Genomic DNA, 27,186 nt, shown 5'->3' on the forward strand with positions numbered 1-27,186 from the left:
CAAAAATCCAATAAGTAGATCATAAGATGTGCAATTTTAAAGAGTTAGGTGAAAACAGTGCATAGAAGCGCAAAGCTCCAACTGGGGTTAGCTGGTCAGGCTGGACCGGGACAAAGTCACAACTTCAGGTTAACAGCAATGGAGGGAAGGCTGGCTACAGGGACCCCCTTGGGCATGCTGAACATAGTACCTTAAATCTTGGTGCACGGTCTGCGCTGTGTTGCTTTGCGAGGCTTCGCGTTGTCCAGCATCGGTTCTGAGAAGCTGAGAAGCGAGGCTTTGGGGGGATTGGCGTTGCCTTGCATTGATCCCAGGCTTTGTAGGGCTTGGCATTGCTGTGTCTCTGTTCCGATGAGCTTGCAGCTGCTCAGCAAGGCTTTGCGCGCTTTGCATTGCTTCGTGGCAGTTCTGATGAAAACCACATAAGGCGGAGCACTTTAGGCCCACTTCCAAGGGTCCAGAACTAGGGTGGCACCGCTTGGCTGGGTAGACTCACAAATGGCAGAGCCCAGGTGCTGTAGCTGGTTAGTTTCAGCAGTCCTTGATGCCCGCCAGACTGCAGAAGAACAGAGGGCAAGCCAACAAGCCCTTGGAGATTCGTGGGTTCAAGGATGTAGAGAGCAAGTCCAGTCCCTCTTACTGCAGGACATAAGCAGCAGGCCAGCACAGCAGAGCAAGTAGCAAAGTGGCAGTCCCTCCTGGCAGCACAGCAGTCCTTCTTCCTGGCAGACTGTCCTTGTTTCCTGTAGAATCTGAGATGGTGGGGTTTGGGGTCCAGTATTTATTCTTTGGTGCCCTGGCTCTGGAAGGTGGAGAAACTTCCAGGCTTTCCTTTGAAATGTACAGATGCCCTGCCTCCCCTGTACTGGTTCCAATCTGGCTGGAGTGACAATACAGGGTCATTAAGCCCTATTATGGGTGAACAGCACAAATTTATTTAGGTGTGAGGCAGTGCTAAGCTTCCCACCCATCAAGCCAGTTAATGCACCATTAACACCCATCAAGTCACGCCTAAATTCCCATTGTGTGTGGCTGTCTAGAGGGCACGCACAAAGCCCAGCTGTCACCCAACCCAGACAAGTATTCAGACGCAGGCAGAGGCATAGAATGGTTAAAGTAAGAAAATGCCAACTCTCTAAAAATTTCATTTTCTGACTTACAATTTAAAATCTGACTTTACCATAAACTGTGATTCCAGAGACACCAGCTTCCACAGTTCTGTCTTTTCCCAATTCCTGAGCCCACTGAATCTGTATATATTAAGCCTCCCACTTTCTTCTCATATCAATGCCTTCAATATGACCTCGAGTGCTGATACTTCTATTGTCATACATGCAACAGGATGTTGTAATCTGTAAAATGCTAATAAAGAAATATTTTTTTTAATGTAAATCATTTTATTGGAGATTTGAACATTAAGTTTAGGGGCATCGCTCCCAAGGGTGGTTGATTTAGAAAAGCTAAAGCAGGCCCAGGGAATACACAACTGTTTTACAGAGTGCTCGTAGTTTTGGTATGTGAATACAGTCATCTTCCTGGATGCATAAAAAGCACTTGATCAGGCCAAATGGGACCGCCTGCATCGTACTCTGAATAGGCTAACTGGGTTTGCTAACACGACTATGCACTGTATCAACAATCATTTGCAATGCAACGGGTCTCGCATTTCTCCGAGTTAGAGCTATTAGCAGTTGTAACGGCCCAACCAGACTTTTCTTGGCACGTTATGGAAAAAAGAGCACGATCACGCTGCTACAGTTCACTCGTAGTGAAACCTATCTGTAAAAGTGCAATTATCTACGTTACCGGCAAAAGTACAATTAACTATGTAACAGGGTCGATGTCATGGAAAGCGCTCGACTTCTGCCAAGTGAGATCGCGCTGCGAACAAAGATAAAAAGTAGTCCACAAACTGGATGGAAAACAGTGAGCCACGCATGTTTTCAGTACTTGGTCACTGTGCTCAAGGAGGGCTAACCACTGGAAAAGGCATGACGTATGCATGCCTTACACTAATGAAAGCAGCCCACGAACCAATGAAAGACCACTGACGTGACATGGACGGGGCTCCGAGCCCTTTTCTAACTCCTAAAGCGACGCAGGCTCGACCCTAAAAAGTGACCTGGCCCACACCCTATTTAATCAGTCAGATGCACCATGTGGTTCTGGCAGCCCACCCACGTTAGCACCAATATCCATCAAACCCTTGGAAATCAGGTCCAGTTTGAATCGTGCCTCAAGACAGGTGGGAAGGAATCTGATTTACTATCACATAACTAACACTTTGCTTTTTCTGCTGACATACAGCCCAAATTACGATTCCCCATAAAAGCTTCTTTTCAGATAGCACGTCATGATTGCATAAATTGGCAGTAACATTAGATATAGCTCCTACATTCCAATTAAACATCGGCGGAACTTTGGGCCTTCTTCTAAATTGGGGCAAAATTAATTTAGTTACATTTCGGTATGGTCTGAAAGGCACCCATTAACAAACCAGGTATTGCCTGAAATCTGACAATGTGTGGTCTGTACAGTTATGCGCCCACACGAAATATACGCTTTCAATAATTCCAATATATTCATGAGACTAATGCATTTTCTATCAGATTAGATACTCAAATAATTAGATCTATGCAGTAGATTGGATTCATTTTGTAATGATGTCTCGCCTTTTTCGTCATCAGTCTGGCAATCAGAAGAGACATAATTCAAGACCTATCAAGGATATATATAAAAAGAGTACTGACGTCAAAAAGGGACAATTGATCGCTGAGCGCATTAACTGGATGAGGTGCGGGGAAGATTCACGCACCATGATATTAGACCTATGTAAGAAGCAATAGATGAAGCAATCCTGTTGACTTAAACGTGGGCATCATCAAAAACCTCTAATGAAACAATTTTAGGTCTCAAAACTACTGCATTAATGACTAGGACTAGCATGGAAGTTGATCATTGGGAGGGGCAGTGGTTCCAAAATAAACTACCATGAGAGTACTTTTTTTTTTTTTGCTTTTACACAACCTAAAAGTAGTGTTGCGCTCACACCTTTTTCTTCAACCACCATAAACGCTCTCCCCTTTATTTCACGTTTAAATGCTCTTTTTCACCCTGCGTTGTCCCTTTGTTTTTCCATCTCTTCTCTCCTCTTTTCTCTAGTTGACTGTGTCAAAGTGTGATGAGGAAAAAAAGTGCCAGTCCCCAAAAATGATTCAGTGTGCCCCATCAGCAACCACTGGTTCAAATGAAGCACTGTCTCCCAACAATGCCACCAGCTGTCCGTCCTGCCCAATTTTTATATTTTAAAACGTTTCTTCATGCCCTTACCAGTTGTAACCAATCAATTCTTTGAGATTGCACATCTATCAAAGCACATTTATAGATTTCATTTAATTATGAATTACAAGTGGGAGATAGCGCACTGAAACAATTTTTTCACAGCAGGTTTCAAGGCCTTCTTCCAATTTACAATGTTAGTGCGTTACTTATTTGGAATTCATGGGCAGAATCCCGGTCACTTTGCATTGTGCCAGACTGAAAATGCAAATCCCCTTTGTACATCTAGTCCATACAAATATAACTTTAATAAACAACTTAAATGAAGTGGTACAGCGTCCCAGCATTAACAGTGAATTCCCAAAAATAACCTATTTGAATAAGGCCTGAAACAGACAGATGAAGAATAGTAAGGAAGGGTAACAGTCAAAGCGTGCAAGAGGGAAATACTGAAAGAAGCAGATCAACAGCTGTTCATAATGCCTTTAAACAAGACTTATCAGAATAAAGGAAACAAGACACCAAAGTATACTGACCTGATCAAAAGTAACAAACAACGCAAATAAGCCAAGTATAATGGACTCCACCAGCAGAACGATCCAATGCACTCTAAAAGCAAACAAATGAAAATGAAGTTAGACTTTCAAGTCCTAATCTGCTAGTTCCTACGTTTTACCACTGTACCTGACGGGGTATAATGGTAAATATCAATTTGAAATTGAGTCATACAGAGTGTATACTACTTGCCCACAGAATGCTCATTTCATCAACCTACTTGTCACACTTATGCTAGCATTTTTACTCCTACGTTTGTCAAGTTCGAGCCGCAGCACTGAGTGTAAATATAAAGACATCCTAATGCTCACACCCGACTTTCCACGCCAGAAGCGAGGAGCCATGAAGAACAATTACCACTGGTGTGAAAAGCTAGTAGCCCTGTCCCTAGAAATCCATTCGCATAGTGGGGAGTATGGTTGGTTCCGTAAGGAATCTACAGCTAGATATGGTCTCTACCAGATAAGGCGTTACCAAAGGTAAGTAACTTGCTAATCTGAAAGAGACTTCTAACCACAGATTCCTTACCTTAGAATAGATACCCATGCAATACCTTCCCTGGAGGTGGTTCTGCGCAGCAATTTCAGATGAGGAAGTCCTGCAGGACTGAACGGGCATAATGCCCATCTCGACAGACCTGACTGTCCAGACAGTAGTATTTCGTAAACGTGTGCAATGAGGTCCACGTTGCTGCCTGGCAGATGTATAGGACCGGAACTCCGTGTGCTAAAGCAGTGTTCATAGCTTTGGCTCTGGTGGAATGAGCTTGCAAGCCCTTGGGGGTTGCTCTTTGTCCAATGTGTAGCAGATTTTGATGCAGGGTAAAACCCATCTAGAGATTGTCCACTTCTGCACGGCCTGTCCTTTCTTCGCTCTAACATACTCCACAAAAAGATGGTCATCCACACGGAACTCTAGAATGCCGTCAATGTAGAACGACAAGGCTCTTTTTGGGTCCAGATGGTGGAGTCGCTCCTCTTCCTTAGTGGGATGAGGCAGAGAGTAAAAAGTGGGAAAACTGATGGATTGGGCTACGTGAAAGGGAGTGATCACTTTCGGAAGAAAGGAGGCCCTAGTGTGAAGCACTAGATTGTCAGGAGAGGTATGGAGGCTTGGATGACAATGCCTGAAGCTCGCTGACTGTTCGGGCAGATGTTATCACCACAAGGAAGGCTGTCTTGATCATAAGGAGCCTAAGGGAATAATTATGATGTGGCTAGAAGGGAGTGCACATCAAAAAGGTTAAGACAAGATTAAGGTCATTCTGAGGCATGATGAATGGAAAAAGATGAACAAGAACTTTCAGAAACGTATGCACAATGCGTGACTTGAAGAGAGATGGCTAGTTAGGCAACCGCTAAAAAAGCAGAGATAGCAGAGACATAGACTTTAAGAGTGCCCAGAACAAGGCCCTGCTAGGCAAGAGAAACAACGTAGAGCAGAAATTGAGAGAGAGTGTAAGAGAGGGGTCATCGTGATTGTAGGAACACCATGCCATAATTTTGTTTTCCAACAGAAGGCGTAAACCGTTTTGGTTGAGGAATGCCTGGCTGCCAAGATGACATCACAGACTTCGGGAAGAAGATCGAAAGCTGTCAACTGCCGGCACTCAACCTCCATGCAAGAAGATGGAGACTGGACAGGTTCAGGTGGAGGACCCTCCCCTACTGCTGCAACAGAAGATCCTCCCGCATAGGCAGTCTGGTCTAAAGGATCAATGGCCATGCTCAATAGTTCAGAATACCAGACACTGTGCCCAGTCCGGGGCCACACAGATGACTTTAGCCCAGTCGTTCTTGATCTTCTTGAGAACTCTGGGCAGGAGTGGTATTGGCAGAAAGGCATACATCAGGTATCAGCCCCACTCAAGACAAAAAGCGTCTCAGAGCGAGAGGTGCCTTGGAACTGCAGCAAACAAAACTGCTTACACTGCACATTCTCTGTAGAGGCAAACAGTCTAACCAAAGCTCTCCCGACAGCAGAAAGATACCTTTCATCACCTCTGGATTGAGACACCATTTGTGATCAGCTAGGCATCTTCGGCTGAGTTGTGCTGCCCAAAACAGCCCACCAGATGTTGAACCAGGGGTATGCCCTTATGTTCCAGCCATGTCCAAAGGCGGAGAGCCTCTGACAAAGGGTCCACAACCCCACCCTCCACTGTTTGTTGCAGTACCACAGAGGTGGTGTTTTCCGTGAACACTTGCACTAGCCTTCCCTTGATAGAGGGCAGAAAGGCTTTCAAAGCCACCCAGATCGCAGGAGTTCCAATAGGTTGATCTGGAGTCTGGATTCTGCCAGAGACCACAGTTTTCTGATCTCCACCTCTCCCAGATGGCTACCCCATCCCAGGCGTGACGCATCTGTCACTACTGTCAGACCTGGTTGGGGAAGGGAGAGGGGCCTGCTGCTGACCCAATCACAGTTTGTTAGCCACCACTGCAGATCTTTTGCAATTCCCTCTGGCATCTGGACCACTGCAGCTTCAGGTCCTACTGCTGATCCCACATATGCCAGTATGCATGTGTTACCAGCAAGACACAAGAAACCAGAGTTCCAACAGCCCCAGAGTCTGTCTCACCAAAATCCCGGATAAAGGCTCAAACATCAGTATCACAGCCTGAATATCCTGGACTAGCCATTTAGAAGGATGGGCCTGAACTGGGCCATGTCCGAAAGAGCTCAGATGAAAGAGAGTATCTGAGAGGGAGTCAACTGTGATTTTGGCATGTTTATAGTGAACCCCAGTGAGTGAAAGGTCCGCTGTAGTCTGGAGGTGGGACAGGACAGTCTGGGGCGAGCTCGCCTTCAACAATCAGCCTTCAAGATAGGGGAAGACTGGCACCTCCGATCTCTGCAGATGAGCTGCAACCCCCGCCATCACGTTGGTGAACACCAAAGGGGCGCTGGGAGCCCCTTCCGTGGCCACGAAAGACGGATTGACAGTGATGAGGGGACACAGGAAGGCCCAAGGACCTGGCCGTAGCCCTCCTGTCCTTGAAGCGCTCTAGTGCCAAATCTGCCTTGTCTCCAAAGAGACGGGAGCAATCAAAGGGCATGGCTATAAGAGAGGAATAGACATGCCCAGAAAAGCCAGTCATCCTCAACCAGGCGTGGCGCCTCAAGGCCACTGTCGATGAAACTGTTCTGCCCAGTGAGCAACTAGCATTAATTGTTGAACCCACTCACCTGTGATCAAGGCTACGCAGAAAGCCGAAACGAGGCAGGAAAAGAACTGGAGAAAAATAACTTGCTGTATTTTTATTTGAAAATAAAATGTTTGGCTGTAACAGGAATTGGGCTTCAGCATTTTTGGGATTTGTTTGCTAACGGAATGCTCCGTTCCTGTCAGCTGAAGCCGCTCTGCAGGGTTGGGGCTCCCATTACGGAGATGCTGTACTTGGATATATATATATATATATATATATATATATATATATATATATATATATATATATATATATATATATATATAGCCAAGCTAGATAATTATTAAGAATTAAAATGAGTCACCATGGGGGTTGAATTCTTCATCCTTGCCAGCATCAAGCCAAGGAACCCTACACGGCTGAGGCGGGAGGTCTTCCCAACATCTTTTTCCTGAACCGTGCATCCTCGTACAGGCAAGCTCCTTCTATTCTACCCCAGTGCCAAGTTTCCCAACCTTATATGCCTTAAAAAAAACTTTACAGGAAGATTCTGGCTATCTCCCGCTCCCTTAGGTTATGAAATTCAAGTGCTGGCAGTACTCGTCGGCTTCGAAACCACACAAAGGAACGATCCCTGTCCCAACGGGCATTCCAGAGACAGAGGAGCTGTACTTTTCCTTGATGAAAACATTCCCAGACTGAGACTCTCTTATCACGTCTCCCTTCCACATCCCCCATGTTATGTTCCTGCACGGTGTAACCCTGTGTTAGTGAGAAAAGCACAAACACTTTCTATGAGGAAAACAAGCCCGGTGTGGAAAACCCCTGCGCCACTGCTGGGCCGGCACCTGAAGCGAAGTACAAAAATGGAGTCCGTGGTCAAATACAGATAGACAGCATTACATGCCCTAATAAAAACATTACTGTGGAGGATTTCTTCATGGAGCATAAAAAAGCCAAATACTATTTGGATACAAGATTAAATAAAAAAAACTGAGAAGCTCGGTCTTTGCAAAATCAACAGTACTTAAATGTAGGCCATTCAAATCTTCCATTCAATTCTTATTTTAGAGTTCACCTAAAGCAACAATTATCGCTTTCCCAACAACCATTACCATGTTCGTTCCTGATTGGGTAGTGTGATGCATTTTGGGTGCCTTAATGTTGTTGCCCCATCTTTGGTTACTCTTATTTCCCATAGAGGTCTGAATTCATCTCCTGTGACCTACCACTGTCAACTGTATCTGTGATACAGCCCTAGGAATGTAAGTCACCTCCCCCCCAACCAACATTTAGTATACGTGGGGGCTAGGGCGGACAATGTCCCGCCTGACTACCATTACACACACTTTCAGCACTTTAACCACTAAACATTTGAATGAGCTTTTAGTCATTACACTAATCAAAAATTACTTTGGTTTCTGACAAATAGGAAGCCTTATCCATATCCTCAAAGGATCCTAGTACCCAGTATAGATAGGCTTTGGGTTACATAACCCACAAGAAAGCACTCCAATGTTATTAATAACAACTTTTAATATAGGAAATATTATTCCACCAATGCTATTTTATATCATACCCAGCACTACCCTCTCCCCGTAAAAATTGTATACACCCACACTTACAGATGGGCACGGTTATCAGACGGTGCAGTCTTCTCTGTCTCGCCAGAATGTCCCCTCACCAACGGCCATAGCCATGCGGACAACAGTAGGCCCATGGCATACAGACTCAATATACCTATGAAAGAGAAACACAAGATCATCTGCTACTGTGGTCTTCGCAAGCATTTTGAATGGTTTTGTAGGAGTCACAACAATGCAGATGAGCAAAAATGCCACCCAAACTCAAGAGCCACCAAACAGATAAAGAGGAGCCGTATGAGAGGACAAAATCTGCAAATTAGAATTCTTATGCCTACAACATTCTAAACATCATGATGAAGATGCTCTTGGAAACTGCAGAGAAATTGTCCATTGAAAGTTTTAGAGTGATTTTACTTTAAAAAAAATCATGATCAAAATCATGCAAAGGAGTGGGGGGGAGAAATATCTAAATTCAATATATTACTGGCGAGGTCCTAAGAAATGCTAATCAAGAATTCAGATCACTTAATATGGCTGAATGATGAGTTTCCTGAGGTTTCCTGTGGTTCTTTCCTTGTATAACCCATCTTGGTGGGAACAACTACCCTCCCTGCAGCCTGTGTATCTGTCTCATCCGATAGCCCATCTCCCTCTACTCTTGTAGGAGCAGCGGATGCACAAGGAGTTTCCCTTCTGTATGCATCCCTTTTTAGCCTTCACTGCTGCCAGCATGCATACAGGAAGGTTGCGCTACCACAAATTCCACGCCCTTCAACTAGCATTTCTACCTCTCTATAGAGTGGCGAAGGCCGAGCAGATGAAGAACTTTTCCCCGATAAGTCAGGGAGGGACTGACATTATCCATATTCATGACTTGAGGGGCAGAGATGCAAGTTAGATGAAACAAGACGTATGGGATGCAGGGGACAATGGGGCACCATTCTGGTAGAGGAGGAGGGGATGGATAAATAGTAGCTGCAGGAAAGGAGAGCTAGTTTCTATGAAAGCATTGCCATCAGTAGGGTTTGATTACATTATTTCTTTACAATTTAGTTCATGCAAAGCATATTCCATCTGAAGGTGCTGTACATAAAAACAAGGTGAAGGTCCACCTCTCCTTTACATGGAACATTTCAAGTACTACTATAACCAGTGTAAAGGAATCGACTTAGAAAACTACAGAGGACAGAACAAAGGGGTGGAAATGCAAGGACAAGAAAAGCACAAGGTAATTAATTATTCATTGTCATTACTATTATCAAATGAAAACCATTAGGATTTCATTAGACATCTGAGAAAGCCAGGTCGAACAAAGCATTAGAGGGGGGACAGGGTCTTATGACCCAGATTCTTCACTTGGTTTTATCCTGCTGTCTTACCACAGGAGGGAGGGATCACGTCTGACCCAACTCCTTCAATGGCAGCTCCCTCTCTACTCCTCCAAGCATGCTTTCAGTGCTGCCAAGTTTTCCGTCCGCTTAAATGTGTCAATCTATACATTTCCTGTACACCCCTTATCAGAAATATATTCCTGAGCCCCATGGTGTTAGAACTGCCTTCAGCTCCAATGAGCATTGCTCCCATGAGCATAGTTTGTTAATCTCATACAGAGGGCAGTGCTTGATTATTTACTGCTAGAATCCGAAGTGCCACACAGACACTAATAAGGAAGTGAAATGAAGCAGCAGGCAGGTTGCCCACCTGTACATGAGCACGCCAGATTCCAGAAGTAAAGATACTATTTTGTTCAGACCCTCTTGTTTCGACCTTCTCCATTTCAATTTGGGCATGTTTTGTTCCGTTTCTCCATCCGATCCCACAGAAACAATTAGAAACAACGGTAGTTCACCACTATTAATGATCTAGCCAGGTCCAATTTTTTCAGTATGCTGTTATACATATCTTCTTGTTATTCTTTTCCTCTTTTTCAACAAAGTAAAAATTTCATTACAGCAACAGCCAACGCGTTTCGTCCTTTTCCATAGGACTTCTTCAGGGCTAGTCAATTAGCTTCAGGTTTAATTTGTCATGTGATTTTCCATATGTCATGGGTACTTCCAGGTCATGCATCTTCCATTCTTCCAATCGTCGGGGGAACAATAGTATTCCATCAGCGATATACACAATGTGTCCCACAGCAACACTTTAAAAGTAAACTCAATCTGACAAACTCTCATAGCTCCTGGCTTTGATAGCCATATCGATTAGTCTTCTGCTGGCTGCTTTGGGTAAGGAAGAACTCCACTGCTCAGGCCTGTCAGGCCCGTGCTGAAGTAGTATCAGGCCAAGCAATGCGATTTAACAGAAGAGTGACTGGAGTTCTGCAGTGGAGGTTGGTTATATGAACTGGGATGCAGCAGCCTCACATTTTAGTCAGGAACACATTAAAAGTCCTGGCACGACCACTTCACTGATGCACTCAATGATGCCTATCCTCTGAAGTCAAACAGATTACAGACAGATGCCTGCATGCGCAGTGCAACCTCTGATTACAGAGGTCAGCACATGGGTTGTGCTGATATCATACTTGCCAATATTTTATGGCCAAATGACAGTTTTAGCAGGTTTTCAAACATGCTAATTTGCTTAATTATGATATTACAGGAAACTACAGCATATGATCATTTCACCAGGTTGTGATATCACAGGAAATTACAGCACATGGCATGAGACCGACGTCAGATCACAAGAAAGGACTCTGACAGACATTGCTACTGGGTGGGATAGCTAATTAAACTAATTGAGATATCTTCCTGGGCCCCACAGAAACAAGGCAGAAGATAAGAAATTACTATATTGTTACCAACATTCTTTATTCACCAACAATGCGGTCTCTATATTTTCAATTGTCTATTTTCAGTGCTAGTCTTCCAGCGTGTTTAAGTATAATCCACTGCGGCCATTTTCAACCTTCTCATTACCCTCAGATGTTTCAAGGTCTCCCGCATAACCCACCTGCACCAAGTATTGTAGTTCTATCATTACTTGCTTGTGAGCAGAGCAAAGGAAGCGAAAGCCATAATGAGAGAAGACACGGCAGAGAAAGGTAAGAAAAAAGGTAGAATAAGAGGGAGAGGACAGGAGCCAGAGCGTGGAAGGCAGGTAGTGTGTAAGAGGGAGAGAATTGCCGGATGAGGAGCATGCAAGAGAAAAGAAAGAAGGGAAATAGACTGAGCGATCCATATGATAAAATATTAGAGAAGAAACAGGAGGGGGGCCAAAAAAGGAGTTGGAGAGAGGAACGAGGGAAAAAGGAACGGGTGGAAATGAGAATAAAAAGGAAAGTGAAGTAAAAGTGGGGTGTCGACGAAAGGCACAGAAATGAAAAGGTTGACAAGTTGCATGAGAAGGTGTGAGACAAAAAGGAAGACAAATGGGGGAAGAATGGAAAATTGGGGGTGAACAGGAGGGATGAGAGAAAAGAGACAAGTGCGAAAAAGTGGAGAAGAGGCACCAAAACAAGATGATATATGTTGAAAGTGTTAAGTAAGGAAAGATGATCGGGGGAGAGAGTGAGAGCGAAAGGAGGAGGAAGGGAGAGTGAAAGTACAAGTTACTTACCTTTGGTAACCATATATCTGGTAGAGACATATTCTAGTTGCAGATTCCTTACCTTTGAATTTCCCCAGGCATCAGTCTGGATCCAGAGATTTTTCCTTGAGCAGTACCTTGGCACGCAGTCAGGTGGCGTCGGTCGACTCCGCGGGCGTCGTTGGCATCGTGTTCGCCGTGATGATGTTACGTTCTTATATAGGCGCCAACCCTGCGCGCTGACATCAGTTTCTTTTTACGCCAGTAGCGCGGAGCCATGAAGAACACAGAGTGGTACACCAAAACTAGGGCCCTTAAAGGGAAGTTCCTGTCCCTAGAAATCAGTTTGCAGTGCGGGGAGGATGGGCGGGTCGGTAAGGAATCTGCAACTAGAATATGTCTCTACCAGATATATCGTTACCGAAGGTAAGTAGCATGTAGATCTGATAAAGACTTCTAGTTGCAGATTCCTTAACTTTGAATAGATACCCGAACAATACCATCCCCGGCGGAGGGCTGCGAACCAAGATCACACCAAGAAGTCCTGCAGGACCGAACGGCCAAAGTAGCCGTCCCTGTGGACCTCATTGTCCAGGCAGTAGTGTTTGGTAAAAGTGTGCAGAGATGCCCACGTTGCTGCCTGACAGATGTCCAGGACTGGAACGCCCGTACTAGCGCTGTGGTAGCAGCGGTAGCTCTGGTGGAGTGAGCACGCAAACTTCAAGAGGTTGCTTCTTGGCCAGAGCATAGCACATTTTGATGCATTAGAGCACCCATCATGAAATGGTCCTCTTCTGCATCGCCTTCCCCTTCTTTGCACCCACATATCCCACAAAGAGGTGATCGTCTACCTGGACGTCTTTGGTACGATCAAGGTAGAACACCAACGCTCTTTTTGGGTCCAGATGGTGAGTCTCTCCTCTTCATCTGAGGAATGGGGGGCTGCATAAAAGACAGGCATGGTGATGGACTATCCGACATGGAAGGGTGTCACTACCTTAGGTAGGAAAGAAGCCCTTGTGCGAAGTAATCACTTTGTCAGGATGTATTGCTAGGAAAGGTGGCTTAGATGAAAGAGCCTGGAGCTCACTTACTCTGCGGGCAGAGGTGATGGCTACTAAAAAGACAGTCTTGATGGTTAAGAGCCGTAAAGGGCAGTTGTGAAGCAGCTCGAACAGGGCACACATAAGGTATGTTTTTACTAGGTTTAGATCCCTTTGGGGTATGATGAATAGGATAGGAGGAAAAAGATGTGTGAAGCCTTTAAGAAACCTCCCAAAAATGGGAGATTTAAATAAAGAAGGCTGATCTGGTAACCTCAAGAAAGCAGAGATAGCAGAAAGATATCCCTTAAGGGTGCCCAGGGTGGAGCCCTGCTGGGCAAGGGAAAGAATAAAGAGGAGAATCTAAGAAAGAGGAGCATATAGAGGATCGACAGGTTTGTCAATGCACCATGCCACAAATTTCTTCCAACGTCAGGCATACACGGTTTTGGCTGAGGGGCACCTTGCTGCCAAGATAACGTTACAGACTTCGGGTGGCAGGTCAAAACACGTCAACTGTCGCCACTTAATCTCCTCGCAAGAAGTTAGAGGGTGGACAGGTTTGGATGGATGACACTCCCCTGCTGCTGTGACAGAAAATCCTCCCAAAGAGGCAGTCTGATTGGAGGAGCTATGGCCCTGCTCAATAGCTTGGGAAACCAGACTCTTCATACCCAGTTTGGAACCACCAGGATTACTTGGGCCCGGTCTTGCCTGATCTTCTTAAGAACTCTAGGCAGAAGTGGTATGGGCGGAAAGGCATAGAGGAGGCATGAATTCCACTTGTGACGAAAAGCATCCCCGAGCAAGTGCCACCTTAGAAACTCCAACACACAAAACAGCTGACATTGCACATTCTCTATGGAGGTGAACAACTCTAACCAAAGTTCTCCCCACGGAAGGAAGAGACCTTGCGCCACCTCCCGATGGAGATGCCATTCGTGATCGACCATGCATCGTCGGCTAAGTTCGTGTGCCCTGGCATTGAAGAAGCCCGCCAGGTGTTGAACCTCCAGGGAAATGCCCTGATGTTCCAGCCAAGTCCAGAGGCGAAGAGCCTCTTGACAAAGGGTCCACAACCCCACTCTGCCTTGTTTGTTGCAGTACCACATAGCGGTGGTGTTGTCTGTGAACACCTGCACTGCTTTCCCTTTGAGAGAGGAAAGGAATGCCTTTAATGCTAGTCAAATCGCTCGGAGATCCAGAAGATTGATATGGAGCCCAGTTTCCACCAGAGGCCTCTGATCTCCGCCTCTCCCATGTGGCCGCCCCATCCCAGGAGTGACACATCTGTCACTACTGTAAGATTAGGTTAGGGAAAGGAGAGAGATCTGCCTTTGATCCAATCCCGATTCATTAACTACCACTGCAGGTCTCTCGCAGTTCCTTCCGAGATCTGGACCTTGTAGGAGAGATTCCCCTGATGCTGCGCCCACTGGAACTTCAGGTCCCACTGCAGAGCCTGCATATGCCATCTGGCCTTTTGAACTAGCAGGATGGAGGAGGCCATGAGGGACAGCAGCCTCAGAGTCATTCTCACCTAAATCCAGGATAGAGGCTGAAACATCGGTATCATAGTACGAATACCCTGGACTCCCTTTTCGGGAGGATACGCCCGAAACTGCACTGTATCCAGAATAGCTCTGATGAAAGGGAGTATCTGAGAAGGAGTGAGGTGTTACTTCGGCATGTTGACAGTGAACCCCAGCGAATGCAAAAGGTTCGCCATAGTCTGGAGGTGGGAGACAATTGTCTGGGGCGCATTTGCCTTCAACAGCCAATCATCGAGGTAGGGGAAGACTGGGACCCCTAACCTGTGCAGATGATCTGCCACCACTACCATCACTTTCGTGAACACCCGAGGGGCACTGGTAAGGCCAAAAGGGAGTACGATAAACAAAGTGTTTGTGACCTCCCACGAATTGTAGGTAACGTCTGTGGGCCAGCAAGATGGGAATGTGAAAATATGCATCTTGCAAGTCCAACGCTACCATCCAGTCTCCGGATCCAGGACAGATAGGACCTGAGCCAATGTCAACATTTTGAACTTCTCCTTCTTGAGGAAGAGGTTGAGGGACTGAAGATCTAATATAGGACAAAGACCCTTGTCCTTTTTTGGCACCAGAAAGTAGCGGGAATAGCAACCACAACTTACTTCTGGCAATGGAACCCTCTCGATAGCTCCTCTGGCAAAAAGGGCTTGGACTTCCTCACGGAGAAGTGTCATATGATCCTCAGATATGGCTGGAGGAGGTGTCTCGAAGGGGAGGGAGTAGCCCCTTCAGACAATCTGGAGAACCCGCCTGTCCGTGGTAATGGATTGCCATTGGGGCAGGTAATGGCGAATCCTGCCACCAACTGGGTCCTGGGGTACCCGCGGACTAGGAATGTTTGGAGGCTGAGGAGGGGGCGGGGTGGACTGGGCGACCCGCTGGCTTCCTGATCCCCGGGTGCATGGGATCCCGCGTCTGCGCAGTGGCAGTACAGCATGCACGGGTCGATGGCCAGGGGGGAAAGAACGCCGTTGGGTGCCCCTTCTGTAACCACGAAATGGGCGAGAGGCAGACTGCTGGGGTCTAAGAGCAGGCGCAAGGCAAAGGGAGCGGGCCGTGGCTTGGGAATCCTTTAAGCGCTCGAGCGCTGAGTCTGCCTTGTCTCCAAAGAGACGTGTGCCATCAAAGGGCATGTCCATCAGAGATTGCTGGACATCCCCTGTTAAGCCAGATGTTCTCAGCCAGGTGTGGCGTTTCAATACCACCGCTGATGCAGCCGATCTGCCCAGAGAGTTGGTTGTATCCAGTCCACAAGAATCATAAACTTTGCTGCATCCCTCCCATCTGTCACGGCTTGGGAAAGGACAGTCCGGGCCTTCTCCGGAACTCTAGGCAGCACTTGCACGACCGTATCCCGGAGAGTATGGGAATAGCGCCCAAAAGGCATGCAGTGTTCACGGACCACAGCACTAGACTGTTGGAAGAAAACAACTTCTTCCCTAACTTGTCCAATCTTTTTGGTTTCCTATCCAGGGGTGCGGCAGAGAATACGCCTGATGAAGAGGAAGCCTGGATGGCAAATCTCTCAGGCGTGGGGTGTTGGGTAAGGAATTTTGGGTCTGTCGGCGCAGGCCAATGGTGGTGGGCAATCGTCCTATTCACAGGAGCCCCTGTGCTGGGTCTGGACCAAGTACCCAAAAGGACGTCCGTCAGTCCCTCATTAAAGGGAAGAAGGGGTTCTGATGTGGAAGACCCCAACTGAAGCACATCGGTTAGAATACTAGGCCTAACCTTCACAGGAGGTAGCTCAAGGTCCAAGACCTCACCCACCTTTCGCACCACCATGGAGTATGAGGCGCCTCGACAAAAATGTCATTGTAGTCAAGAAGTGACTGAAGTAGCTCTCTCCGGATCTGCGCGTAGGCTGGCGCGGAAAGAAAAGAACTGGCAGCACGTCAGGGTGGCGCCTATATACGACCGTTTCATCATCACGGCGACCGCAACACCAACGACGCCCACGGAGTCGACCGGCACCACCTGACGGCACGCAAAGGTACTGCTCGAAGAAACATCTCCAGATCCATACTGACGCCTGGGGAAATTCAAAGGTAAGGAATCTGCAACTAGAAGTCTCTATCAGATGGAGTGGCACAACGTTGTATTGACAATGTTTATACTTCAATCGCAGCTTTACAACGGAGGCATGGAGAAGATAAATCGAACTTTTGGACAAACCGCATTAAATAAAGCCCGGTTCAGAATGTGGATAGTCAAAGTCATAAGACAACTGGCATACTGAATAAAGACTGGTTGTCTTCTGCTTGAACACGTGACTAGTTGGCAAAATTGTGTCAGTAATAAAAGTGCATACAGTAGTTTCTGTGACAGGCATGTTGGACACTCCACCCTTCGATGACAGCCATTGATTATGAACATGTGGAGCCCAGGAGGCTTCCTGGTGCAGAGCGTGCTCTTGCAATGAGCCCACGTATGTAGATGTGAAGAGCTCAACTGCTTCGGAGACCACCATTTCCCCATGACTGTAAAAATCACTTTGTTGTAAGTCAAAATTTAGCAAAAATAATGCATGTAGTACAGCTCTGCTGTCCCCTGTACATTTCCACCTTTACTTTACGTAGGATAGTGAATATGCGGATCGGATTAGTATACAAAAGTAACATCTATTTAATGATCCATACACTTTCATGGTCTGTTATTATGTTATCCATATCTTTATTAGGTGGCTTGGGAGAGGGCAGAGGGAGGAACACAAGGGTGGGAGGAAGCAACACAGGGGCGCGGTGGATGGAAAGCAAAGTGGAGGGTGCAGTACGGGGAGAAAAAAATAAACAGGCAAGAGAGCAATGTAGCACAATGGGTGGAAAAAAGCTAAGAGGTGAGAGAGAGAGAGAGAGAGAGAGAGAGAGAGAGAGAGAGAGAGAGAGAGAGAGAGAGAGAAAGAGCGCAAAATTGAGTTTGTGAGAGAAGACGACCATGGGCGAGAAAGCAACATGTGGAAGAGAAACATATGAAGGTGAGTGCATCAGGGACAGGTGTGAGGAGAAGTACACATACGAGAGACTGCAACACAGAGTGTGGATTTAGGTGAGAACACAATGACTCTCATTGGTGCATACGACAAAAGAAAGAAAAAGATAATTCCCATAAAAGTAGGCAGTGGAAGAATCCAAGTAAACTGGCAATGCTCCAGAGTAGGGACAGACACAAGACAGACAATGCAAGCCACTGAATAAGAGGCATGCAAAGGAGAGCAACAGTAAAGCAAAATAAAATGGCAAGCAATGGGCAGGCTGCTAGGCCCTCTATGTTTTTGGTTGGTAATGTAAAGAAACTGGAAGGTGGATAAATGCCACCAAGTTTTAGAAAACGTAGCAAAGAGTCCAGGGGTTACAGCTAATATAAAAGAACAGAGTATTGCATAGAAAGCTGTGCAGCTGTCAACTTACTGTCACAAAATTGGTGAAGTTTGTTTCGGCCTTAGATGCAACCACACAACATGGACCTTTTGGGTTTACCAGAAGACATGTATACAGCTAACATATGGCCAAAAAACACAATGCCAAATTCTCTCCCACTACAGCAAATACCCTACGAAAAATTCCCTGATGCATTCATCATGCATGTCTTTGAGTACCTAGCACTCAAAGGACAGATGAGAAGACAATTTGGTCATCTGCGTAATGTTAGAAAATGCTTCCATCAGGTAAATTGTAAATGAATGATCAGACTGCCAGTGAAGGGCGTATCCAGGTCACCTTTCCAGAAGTACCTTTTATTTCTTGTCACCCTGCAGCAAATCCAAAGGGACAGCCTGTCAAACTGTGCACAGATACAAGTCCATACTGTTCCACTATCACACAAAAGCATCAACAGTAGGGGTAGGTCCATCATGTGATCAGCTGCAAGAACTGTGGATGGACTTCAACCTTAGGCTTTCATTAACCGCACAGTGTTGATGCTGTGGAGACCTCCAAAGTAGCCAGAATCAAACACAGGAGGCTGAACCATAGACGGGTAGCATAAGCCGACACCCAACAAGCTGTCTTGGTTGTACCCAAGCTGTGAATACGAGCAGCAAATGTATAGACAAGACATGAGTAAAAAGCACCAAGAGAAACTCAGACTATCAGGAACCATATAACCCAAGATTGAACTAAGAGTCCAAAAGACAATGAAAACTCAGCCTTGAACTAGAGCGTACTAAGCACTGGTAAACAAAAGTGTGCTTTTTTGAGAGACTGCAGCAAAACAAACCATCATCACTGATCAATTCAAATTCTACCCAAGAAACAACCGTGCCATTCACTAGTATCACAGAACAAGGGGCCATGCTTTTCAAACTGTCACATATTGTACATCACCTCTTGCATAATAGTTACCTATCTTCAAACAGAGAAGCTTAGTTCCTACCGACATAGTTATATTCATTACTAGGCACATTTGCATCACATGTCAGTCCCAAGTTCAAGGTGTTAGTGTATTTTGGGTATAAAAAGCAAACACTGAAATACTCTAAGCATTCATTCGAGACACTCTAGTTATTTTGCCCTTCTGAAAGGCCTTAAGAACATATTTGATTTCTTCCACTTGGTTCCTTCCTTGTTTCCTAGTCATATTGGTAGGTCATTAGCATCAAGAAACCAGCTGATGTAGAAACCGTTGACCTCAAAAAGTACATTTTAATATAACTTCCCCAAATGTCTTTTGTCCTGCAAAAGCTCAAAGCACTGTCTTTCATTACTATGTTACAGTATTTGTGTCACTTTCCAATCTAAAATGTTATGTACCTGTGTAGAAAAGGAACTGGATGAAGTACTTCTGATTTAACTCCCCAACACAATTATTGATCCTGAAAAAACACACAAAAATAGAACATAAAATGGTGCTTGGTATTGCAGCTAAAAATAGTCATTAAAAGTGCTAGCAACATGAACGCTTGCAACTCCTGTAGGTCGGTAGTAACAGTCAATTTAGTTTTTCATCCCACAAAGCAACTGAGTGCATGTTAATGAAATTACTTTAATTGCATACAGTCATAATTCAAAATTCCTGAATTCTTGAAGCAAAGAAGTGACAAAGCAAAGACACTTTATGTTTGAACCAAAGACAACCACAATGAAACCAAAACAGGAAATAATGTATTATTTATGTGTTTACTTTTTATCATGTACATACAATGCCAACACTTGCAAAGTAATCAATTTTCACTATCACTTACTTATAATGTAAGTTGTATAATATCTAAAACAATTATTAAGCTAAACGAACAATTAGCTCAAATGACAAAAAACTGTACATTTCAGATATAATTTGAGTTCTATATATTTGATAATAATAAAGTAATACAAAAAGATACTAACTGTACACTATGATTTTTTCTCAGATTCGGAAGTCGCCCCCAGTAAAATAACTTTTAGACCAATAGTCAAAAGCATAATCTACTGGCATCATGTGATAAAGGCATTATGATTATCTGATCTACTGTAAACTCAATTAGAGGTATAAAGGCGCCTTTGAGAAATATTCCACTGTTTTGGATTTGCAGGGTTGCTATGTAGAAGTTAGCACACACCATCTAAAGTTGATTCTGTGTGGATTTTAATTCTAGAAGTGCAACCCATGTATGTGAAGCTGTACTCAGAAAAACATAGAAGCGTGTCCCAAACCACCCCATTCCTCATACAAAGATTATTCATTAGCTACACTGGGCTAACGTCTTTCCATTGTAGAGATCGCACAACAGAAAAGTAAGCATAACATGATCCACAAGACCCTTCAAAGTATATGCACAAACACCTTAAAACTATTCACATTGGTTTACAAATATTTGGCATACCAAAAGAACACACCTGGATTCTGTGGGTACTTCAAAAATTACGATAAATGATAAACCCTTTTAAGGCAAAGGACTTTACAAATGTAGTCTGGGTAAGTCTATAATTTGCTATTTCTTTCCTAACTGAGCATATTGTTAATGTCTAACCTTTGAAGTACCTTAGGATTTGAAACATCTCCCATCATAACAATTTATTCTCTTTTAGACTAAAGAAAATGCAGCCAATGAGTAAGTGGCTAGATGGGTTTGGAGAGGCAGAAGAAATACAACAAACAGATAATGACTTAAAATGTCTAAAGAAACTAAAGGATTATATTGCGGTACTATCAAAGAAAATTTGTGAAACAGACAATTTCAGGGAATGTTTAAGGACAAATTAGGTGTAGTCTGGCAAGGGAATTTTTATTAAGAGTCCTTGTAGTTAGGGTACATTTTCCATCCGTGGACATTCAAGTGCTGGCAAAGTAGAGTTCAAAAATAATGTTCTCCCTGACGAAGCATGCTTGTTATTGGTCTGATGATACACCAACACAGGCAAGGGCATCCATCACTGTACTTATTTCAATTGCACTGTTCGACATAAAGGTTTTTTTCCCCTTTGCTCTAGGATTTGGATTTTACTAAACCACTGTTGCCTTGGGCCGTATTTTGATATTGGCGTGTGAGTTACGGGATATCCCATCCGCCGAAATCTAAATCCCATAGCATATAATGAGTAACTCGTCCACCAATATCTAAATCAGACCCCTAACTTTCTAGCATTACTAAGCATTTTTTCCCTGGCAGAAACCACTTGTGTAAGGAGCACCCAAGTAATCTGTAGTGATTTTGTACATTTGATGAAATAAATTTTAAAAAAAGAGTGATGTTGTTCATGAACTGACTACATTGTTCAATAACCACAAACATGGCATCCCTACATCGTGTTGCATGCTAAGCTGAGTATCTGCTAGGGTGATAAGGAAGAGAAGAATTTGTGTACTGATTCAACTGAAAGTATTCAGCTATTTGGAGAAGATGTACATGTCTGAAATTACCATGGGCAGTGGTGATGCATACGTCGCACACAGCGTCTGCAAGTACTGCAGTGATGTGCTCGTGGAGGTCTGTATGTTTCACATCGACTACATACGGTCCAGTCATCATTACCCTGGAAAGGAAGTACATACTTATGTGACTTCTCCGAATGCATGAATATTAAAAAAAAAAAAAAAAAGCAAAGCATTTGCTTATCAACTCCCTAGTCTCTCTAGGAAGGCAACTGTCCAATATCACTCATGCAACTGCACTTAACTACATTAAATTTACAACATAAAAAATACATTAATAAACATTTATACACTTCCATAAAGTGCATGTCCTGTCTAAAGTAACTAGCGTGTTAAACCCAATCCACCCTACCAGCGCAATTCTGTGCACTGTAACATAATCTTTAAAAAATGCCTTACTGCATGGCAAACACAATAAAACATTTAGTGCATGTTCATCATGATAAAAATGAGCAAAAGTGACTTTACATAATAAAATGCCTACTACCTTAATCCTTTGTTACTAAAAGTCCTATCAAATTTTCTAAAGTGCCATTGCCTTCTCTATTTTGCTCCATTAAAGAGGCTCCTACTACAGTGAAATTGCTGCATGTTTTCCTATAGAGTGTCACTTTACTGACCCAAGTCTGATACCAAAATTCACTTTTGCAAACTGTCTTCAATCTGTTAGACCATTCCAAGAACATGGGGCTGGTTGAAGGTTTACGGCAATTTGTGATAATAGATCGAGCCACCACCGCTGAAACAAAAATAAATTGTGCACCTTCTTTCCATTAAGGGGATGGGGTTGAAAGGCCCAGTAGTGCTAAGAAGGACAACGGTATAACCCGCTGTCATCTCAATACCTCGTTCGACCAAAACACCTGCTCCCAATCCCCCGGTTTATCACATGTGGAAGATTTCCGCCCGGCCGACTGAAGCGTTTTGTTGAGTCTAACAGGGGTATAGTAGAGGATCCAGCCGCTACAGAACACTGTTCTGTACACATTCCTACCTCGCAATAGAGAAAACCCAAAGCTGACATACCTCTGCCAATTATCCCTACTGCAACATTCTAAGCCAATGTCTTTGTGTATCTGCCCAATTGTTATGGGTAAATAGCGGTGATACACATGTGTACTGAATAACACAATATTCTATTTGCAAGTTTTCACTCACCTGCCCATCGCACCTTGGTTTCCACTAATCTGGTCTGAAGTGAGCAACCAAACAAACCACACTGAGTTCAAACATTAGTACAGCAACTTATGGGGAGATGTTTCTTTTCAATAAAAATGTTTTTTGCAAAGCGTCAAATGCTCATCATTCAAATAAAGAGTAAAAAAAAAAAAAACTCCACAGCAGGCCGCATTCTCCCTTTTATCAACGTGTACAGTAGCATCGATCATATGATGAGAGTAAACAATCTTCAAGGTATCCAGCACAGAGCAGAAGCTTGTCATTTTATTTTATTTTACAGTTTTAGAACATGTGCACTCCCCCCCGCCCCCACCCCCCGAGAACTGAAAAATTAACTAGAAAGCCAGTAAACTGGAATCACACATTACACTGTTTCCAACATGGCTGCTATAGAGCATGAAACTACAAACTTGCGGACAAGAAGAGACAGTCTTACCCGCTCATTCAGTCGAGGTGTGCCTCCATGGAGGACCGAGAAATCTATCGCTGTCACAGGGAGGGGCACCCGACCTTCCAAAGAAAGAGAAGGGGGAAAAGCATGAAACAGTCTATCATATTCACAGGTGGTCTGCCTAATACGAAGTGCAGAAAGAATACTACAACAAAGCTTTGGAGATCCTCGGATCACCGAGTTACTCAATCTTCAAAACAAGCAAAGGTACACAGTCATATTCGAATTACATATCCCACAGATACAATTCATTGAACAACATATTTTGGCCATCCATGTGGACTTTAAACCACTCATTAGTCAGAAGTCATCCCTGTAGCACCAGTACGACTGCTTCAATTAGAACAACCTGCTTATTCCACGCTGCAGAAAAGGATAACAGTTAGTTATGCTTTAGGCTTTTTCGGTTCTCAAGTTGAAGCACATTTACTTTGCCAGACTTTATTCTCATAGCAGCATGCTCTGACTAAGCCAATTTTTTTTGTCTTTGCGTATGTGATATGAACAAAAACATACGAGTCCCATTTTGGAACAAACTATGGTTTATAGTGTACTGGCCCTCTCTTCAGCATATGAAGTGAGGTTCTGTCAGCAACCTAAATATCCTTGTTAGCAATTCCAACGTGGGGCTAAAGGTTTGTAAACATGCCCTTTGGATTAGCCTTTGCTGCTACCTAATTTCAAAAGGTGAAAAGAAAGGGACTGGCCAAAGTGCACAAGGTTATGCTCTTCCAGCATGCGCTTTGTTTCATGGAGACATTATAGCAACAAAAAAAATCTGTTTAAGTTTCCAAAACATTGGAAGGGAGTGAGTTTACAAGCTACTGAAACAGAAATCTAACAATTTAGAGTAAGCTCCATAATGTACCTAAAGTCATACTAACTAGACAGAATGAAAAGTCTTAGCTCGAATTTGATAGAAGTGGTGGTTAAAGCCCTTGTGCAGTGGGTAATAGTATTATTAGAAATTTGCCAGAAAGATCTGAAGAATAATAAGATCATGAGAGATAGGATGAAAGTAAGCATAGATTGTGCTTGAACGAAAGAGCCAGCAAACATTTTGGGGGTCATTACAAGCTTGGCGGGCGGCGGTCCCCATTACAACATCCCCGCTGGGCCGGCGGGCGCAAACCTAGTTTACGCCCGCCGGCCCAGCGGGGATGAGGCCGCAACATAGGAGCCGGCTCCTAATTGAGCCTGGTGGTGTTGCGGCCGTGCGACAGGTGCAGTAGCACCCGTCGCGCTTTTCACTGTCTGCTATGCAGACAGTGAAAAGCTGCATGGGGCCCCCAAGGGCCCCAGGACTCCCCTTACCGCCAGCCTCTTCCTGGCGGTGCAAACCACCAGGAACAGGCTGGCGGTAGGGGAGTCATAATCCCCAGGGCAGCGCTGCTTGCAGCGCTGCCCTGGCGGATTATCACCACTGGGCTAAAACGGCGGGAAACCGCCGGCCCCGGCGGTGCGACCGCGGCAATACCGCTGCGGTCGTAATACGGGTCTCCGTACTGCCAGCCTGATGGCGGTACGAATGCCACATTACCCCTGGCGGTCTCTGACCGCCAGGGTCGTAATGACCCCCTTTATGTCATCAAAAATTAAGTAGTATACACACCTTCACTTGGAATTTAAGATATGAAGAAGAAAATTATATTTACCACTGAGGAAAGTGCAGGGAGTTGTCCTGTTGCAGGAAACAGATAGGAAAGATATGGTACTGTATTGACATCCTGAACATGGAAAGAAGCAAAATAAGAAAATAGCTCTGGGATCTTACTGGGGCTGCATACCATAAAGCTCTTTTTTACGGGGCTCCACTTTCACTGTTTAGATGGACCATAAGCAGTGCATTCAATGGTTTCTTGCAAAGGTTCAGCTTGCACGAGTATTTTATGCTGGGTGGAAGGTACCAAGGGCCAGATCTACTATGCATTTTAAATGTCATAAATGCTCTAGGTGTTTGTGACCGTTTAAATGTTTTTTCTTTATGTACTTTTCCCTTTTTAGAAAAAGTGAAAGTTTTTTCCAACTCATAAATGGGCGTAGGACTTTAAGGAAATTGGTTGCATTGAAAAAAAAGTATATTATAAAATTCAATTAAAGACATTTTGGTCTGCTGGCCCCAGTAGACCATCATCACTGTGAATGTGTCCAACGATAGTGAGTTGCAATATGTGACCTACTTCATTAATATTCATGAGGTAGATCAGACAGTGACCTGTTATAATTCCGATTTTTACGAACCCGATCAGAATTTTGCGACCAGATGTTTGTCTTAAACTTAATTTTCAGGTAACATATCTGCCAGAGCCAAGAACCAAAGCAAAGCAGCAGACTGCCTGTTTCACATGCCAGAAAAAACAAAGGATGTTGAATAGTGTGAAGATTGCAAAGTCATGCGAATGAAAGAGGCAGTGTTGGAGAAAATACTGGGGAAAAGTGAATGCAGTGGATTAAGTGTTGAGAAGTATATGAAAACATGATAGAGGAATTGTGCAAAATGGTAAGGGTTAAAGAGACAGAGACCCTCATTACGAGTGTGGTGGTCTGACCGCCACATTACAACCGTGGTGGAGCCACCATGGTCCAACCGCCGACACCGCCACGTTGCGACAGCCTGGCGGTCGTAATCTGCTGCGGCAGCGCTGCAAGCAGCGCTGCCCTCTGGATTAAGAGTCCCCTTTCCGTCAGCCTTTGCTTGGCAGTCGGACCGCCATGCAACGGGTGGCAGAAGGGGGGCATCGGGGCCCCCCATGGACAGCCCCGAGTTACAGACAGTGAAAAGCACAACACACCGTAACATTGCCACCGGCTCAATTACGAGCTGGCGTCAATTTTGTGGTGTGTTTCCCACTGGCCTGGTGGGAAACTCGTAATAGGGCCCGCAGAGGGACGGCCACATAGGCAGTCATCCCGACGCAGGACATTGGCGGGCGGCATCTGCCACCCGCCAAAGTCATAATGAGCTCCAAAGTGTTCTACAATATTAATAATGAAATGAAGCTTAGGGAAAAAAGGATTGACACCTTCAGGAGGAGGGACAGGAAAGACAGATAATATCGTCCATGAGAATGACTTGTTTAGAAGTCTCAGTATAGCTAGGGTTATAGTGAAGTACTGGAGGCCAATAATGGCCAATGATGGCCATGTTAATAGAAATACTGGAATTCAGTGTGCTGCCAATGAGAAACACACTGACAACAAAGGCTGCCTATCTTGATTGCATAATATAGGTCCCTTTGAATTAATGCTACCAGCAGTGAGACAGAGATTAATTTTCTCAAGTTATCAATTCACAAGACTTTCGGTTCCGAAGAACACTGTGACAGACAATGGTGTCCTAATCATTTCAGAGCAATGAAGGTATTTTTGAAAGATTGTAAGTGCCACATTAAAGTACAGCATTCACATCAACAAATGCATTAACTTCCACCAACCAACCAGACACCTCCAATCAGCTTCCCTCTCCCTCAAAGACACCCCACGGACCCGTCGAGCCAACAGCGGAAGACATTCCTACTCGCACCTGGCAGCCAATGCTTGGAAGAACCGCCCCCTGCACCTCAGGACTGCACCCTTACTCCAGCTATTCAGAAGAGAACTAAAGACATGGATGTTCAAATGGTAATTTCTCAACGCAGCAGCATACAGCTCCAGCGCCTCAAGACCCTCATGGGTGATTTGCCGAGCTCTATAAATGTTTGATGATTGAAGAAGTTTCTATGCAGGTTAGTCACATGGACTACCAGAAAGGATGAACTCTCTGGCGAAGTTCTGAACACAAATGGTGGTAGCGAGAACTTCAGCAACAGTTGTGTGGGAGATACTGTGGGCACTTGCCATGAGCACTGAGGCTGTGGGAGTTGTATCACCTTTTGAAAAAAATGAAAAGGCAGGTTCTATATTATTGCTGTTAGTGTTGAGAAGTGAGGATAGAAAAGAGTGAATGCAACAAGTACGGCTGAAGGCTTTTGAAGCTGTCTGGCTAATCATAAAAAGAGGTATAACGAGAAGAAT

General features: G+C 44.6%; 1 protein-coding gene across 2 annotated transcripts in view; it reads right to left on the reverse strand.

The window, feature by feature from the left end:
* The window catches only part of LOC138268549 (palmitoyltransferase ZDHHC3-like), a 71,053-nt gene that overhangs the window by 11,426 nt on the left and 32,441 nt on the right, over positions 1 to 27,186 (reverse strand). For both annotated transcript variants that reach the window (XM_069218288.1, XM_069218289.1), the window contains 5 exons: positions 23,158 to 23,231; positions 21,531 to 21,643; positions 19,445 to 19,506; positions 8,609 to 8,723; positions 3,816 to 3,888 (listed from right to left, as the gene is read on the reverse strand). In XM_069218288.1, the coding sequence (XP_069074389.1) occupies positions 3,816 to 3,888; positions 8,609 to 8,723; positions 19,445 to 19,506; positions 21,531 to 21,643; positions 23,158 to 23,231 (437 nt within the window). The remainder of the gene's footprint in view (positions 1 to 3,815; positions 3,889 to 8,608; positions 8,724 to 19,444; positions 19,507 to 21,530; positions 21,644 to 23,157; positions 23,232 to 27,186) is intronic.

This window comes from Pleurodeles waltl, chromosome 12 (genome assembly GCF_031143425.1).
Source record: "Pleurodeles waltl isolate 20211129_DDA chromosome 12, aPleWal1.hap1.20221129, whole genome shotgun sequence".
In the NCBI taxonomy this organism is placed as follows: domain Eukaryota; kingdom Metazoa; phylum Chordata; class Amphibia; order Caudata; family Salamandridae; genus Pleurodeles; species Pleurodeles waltl.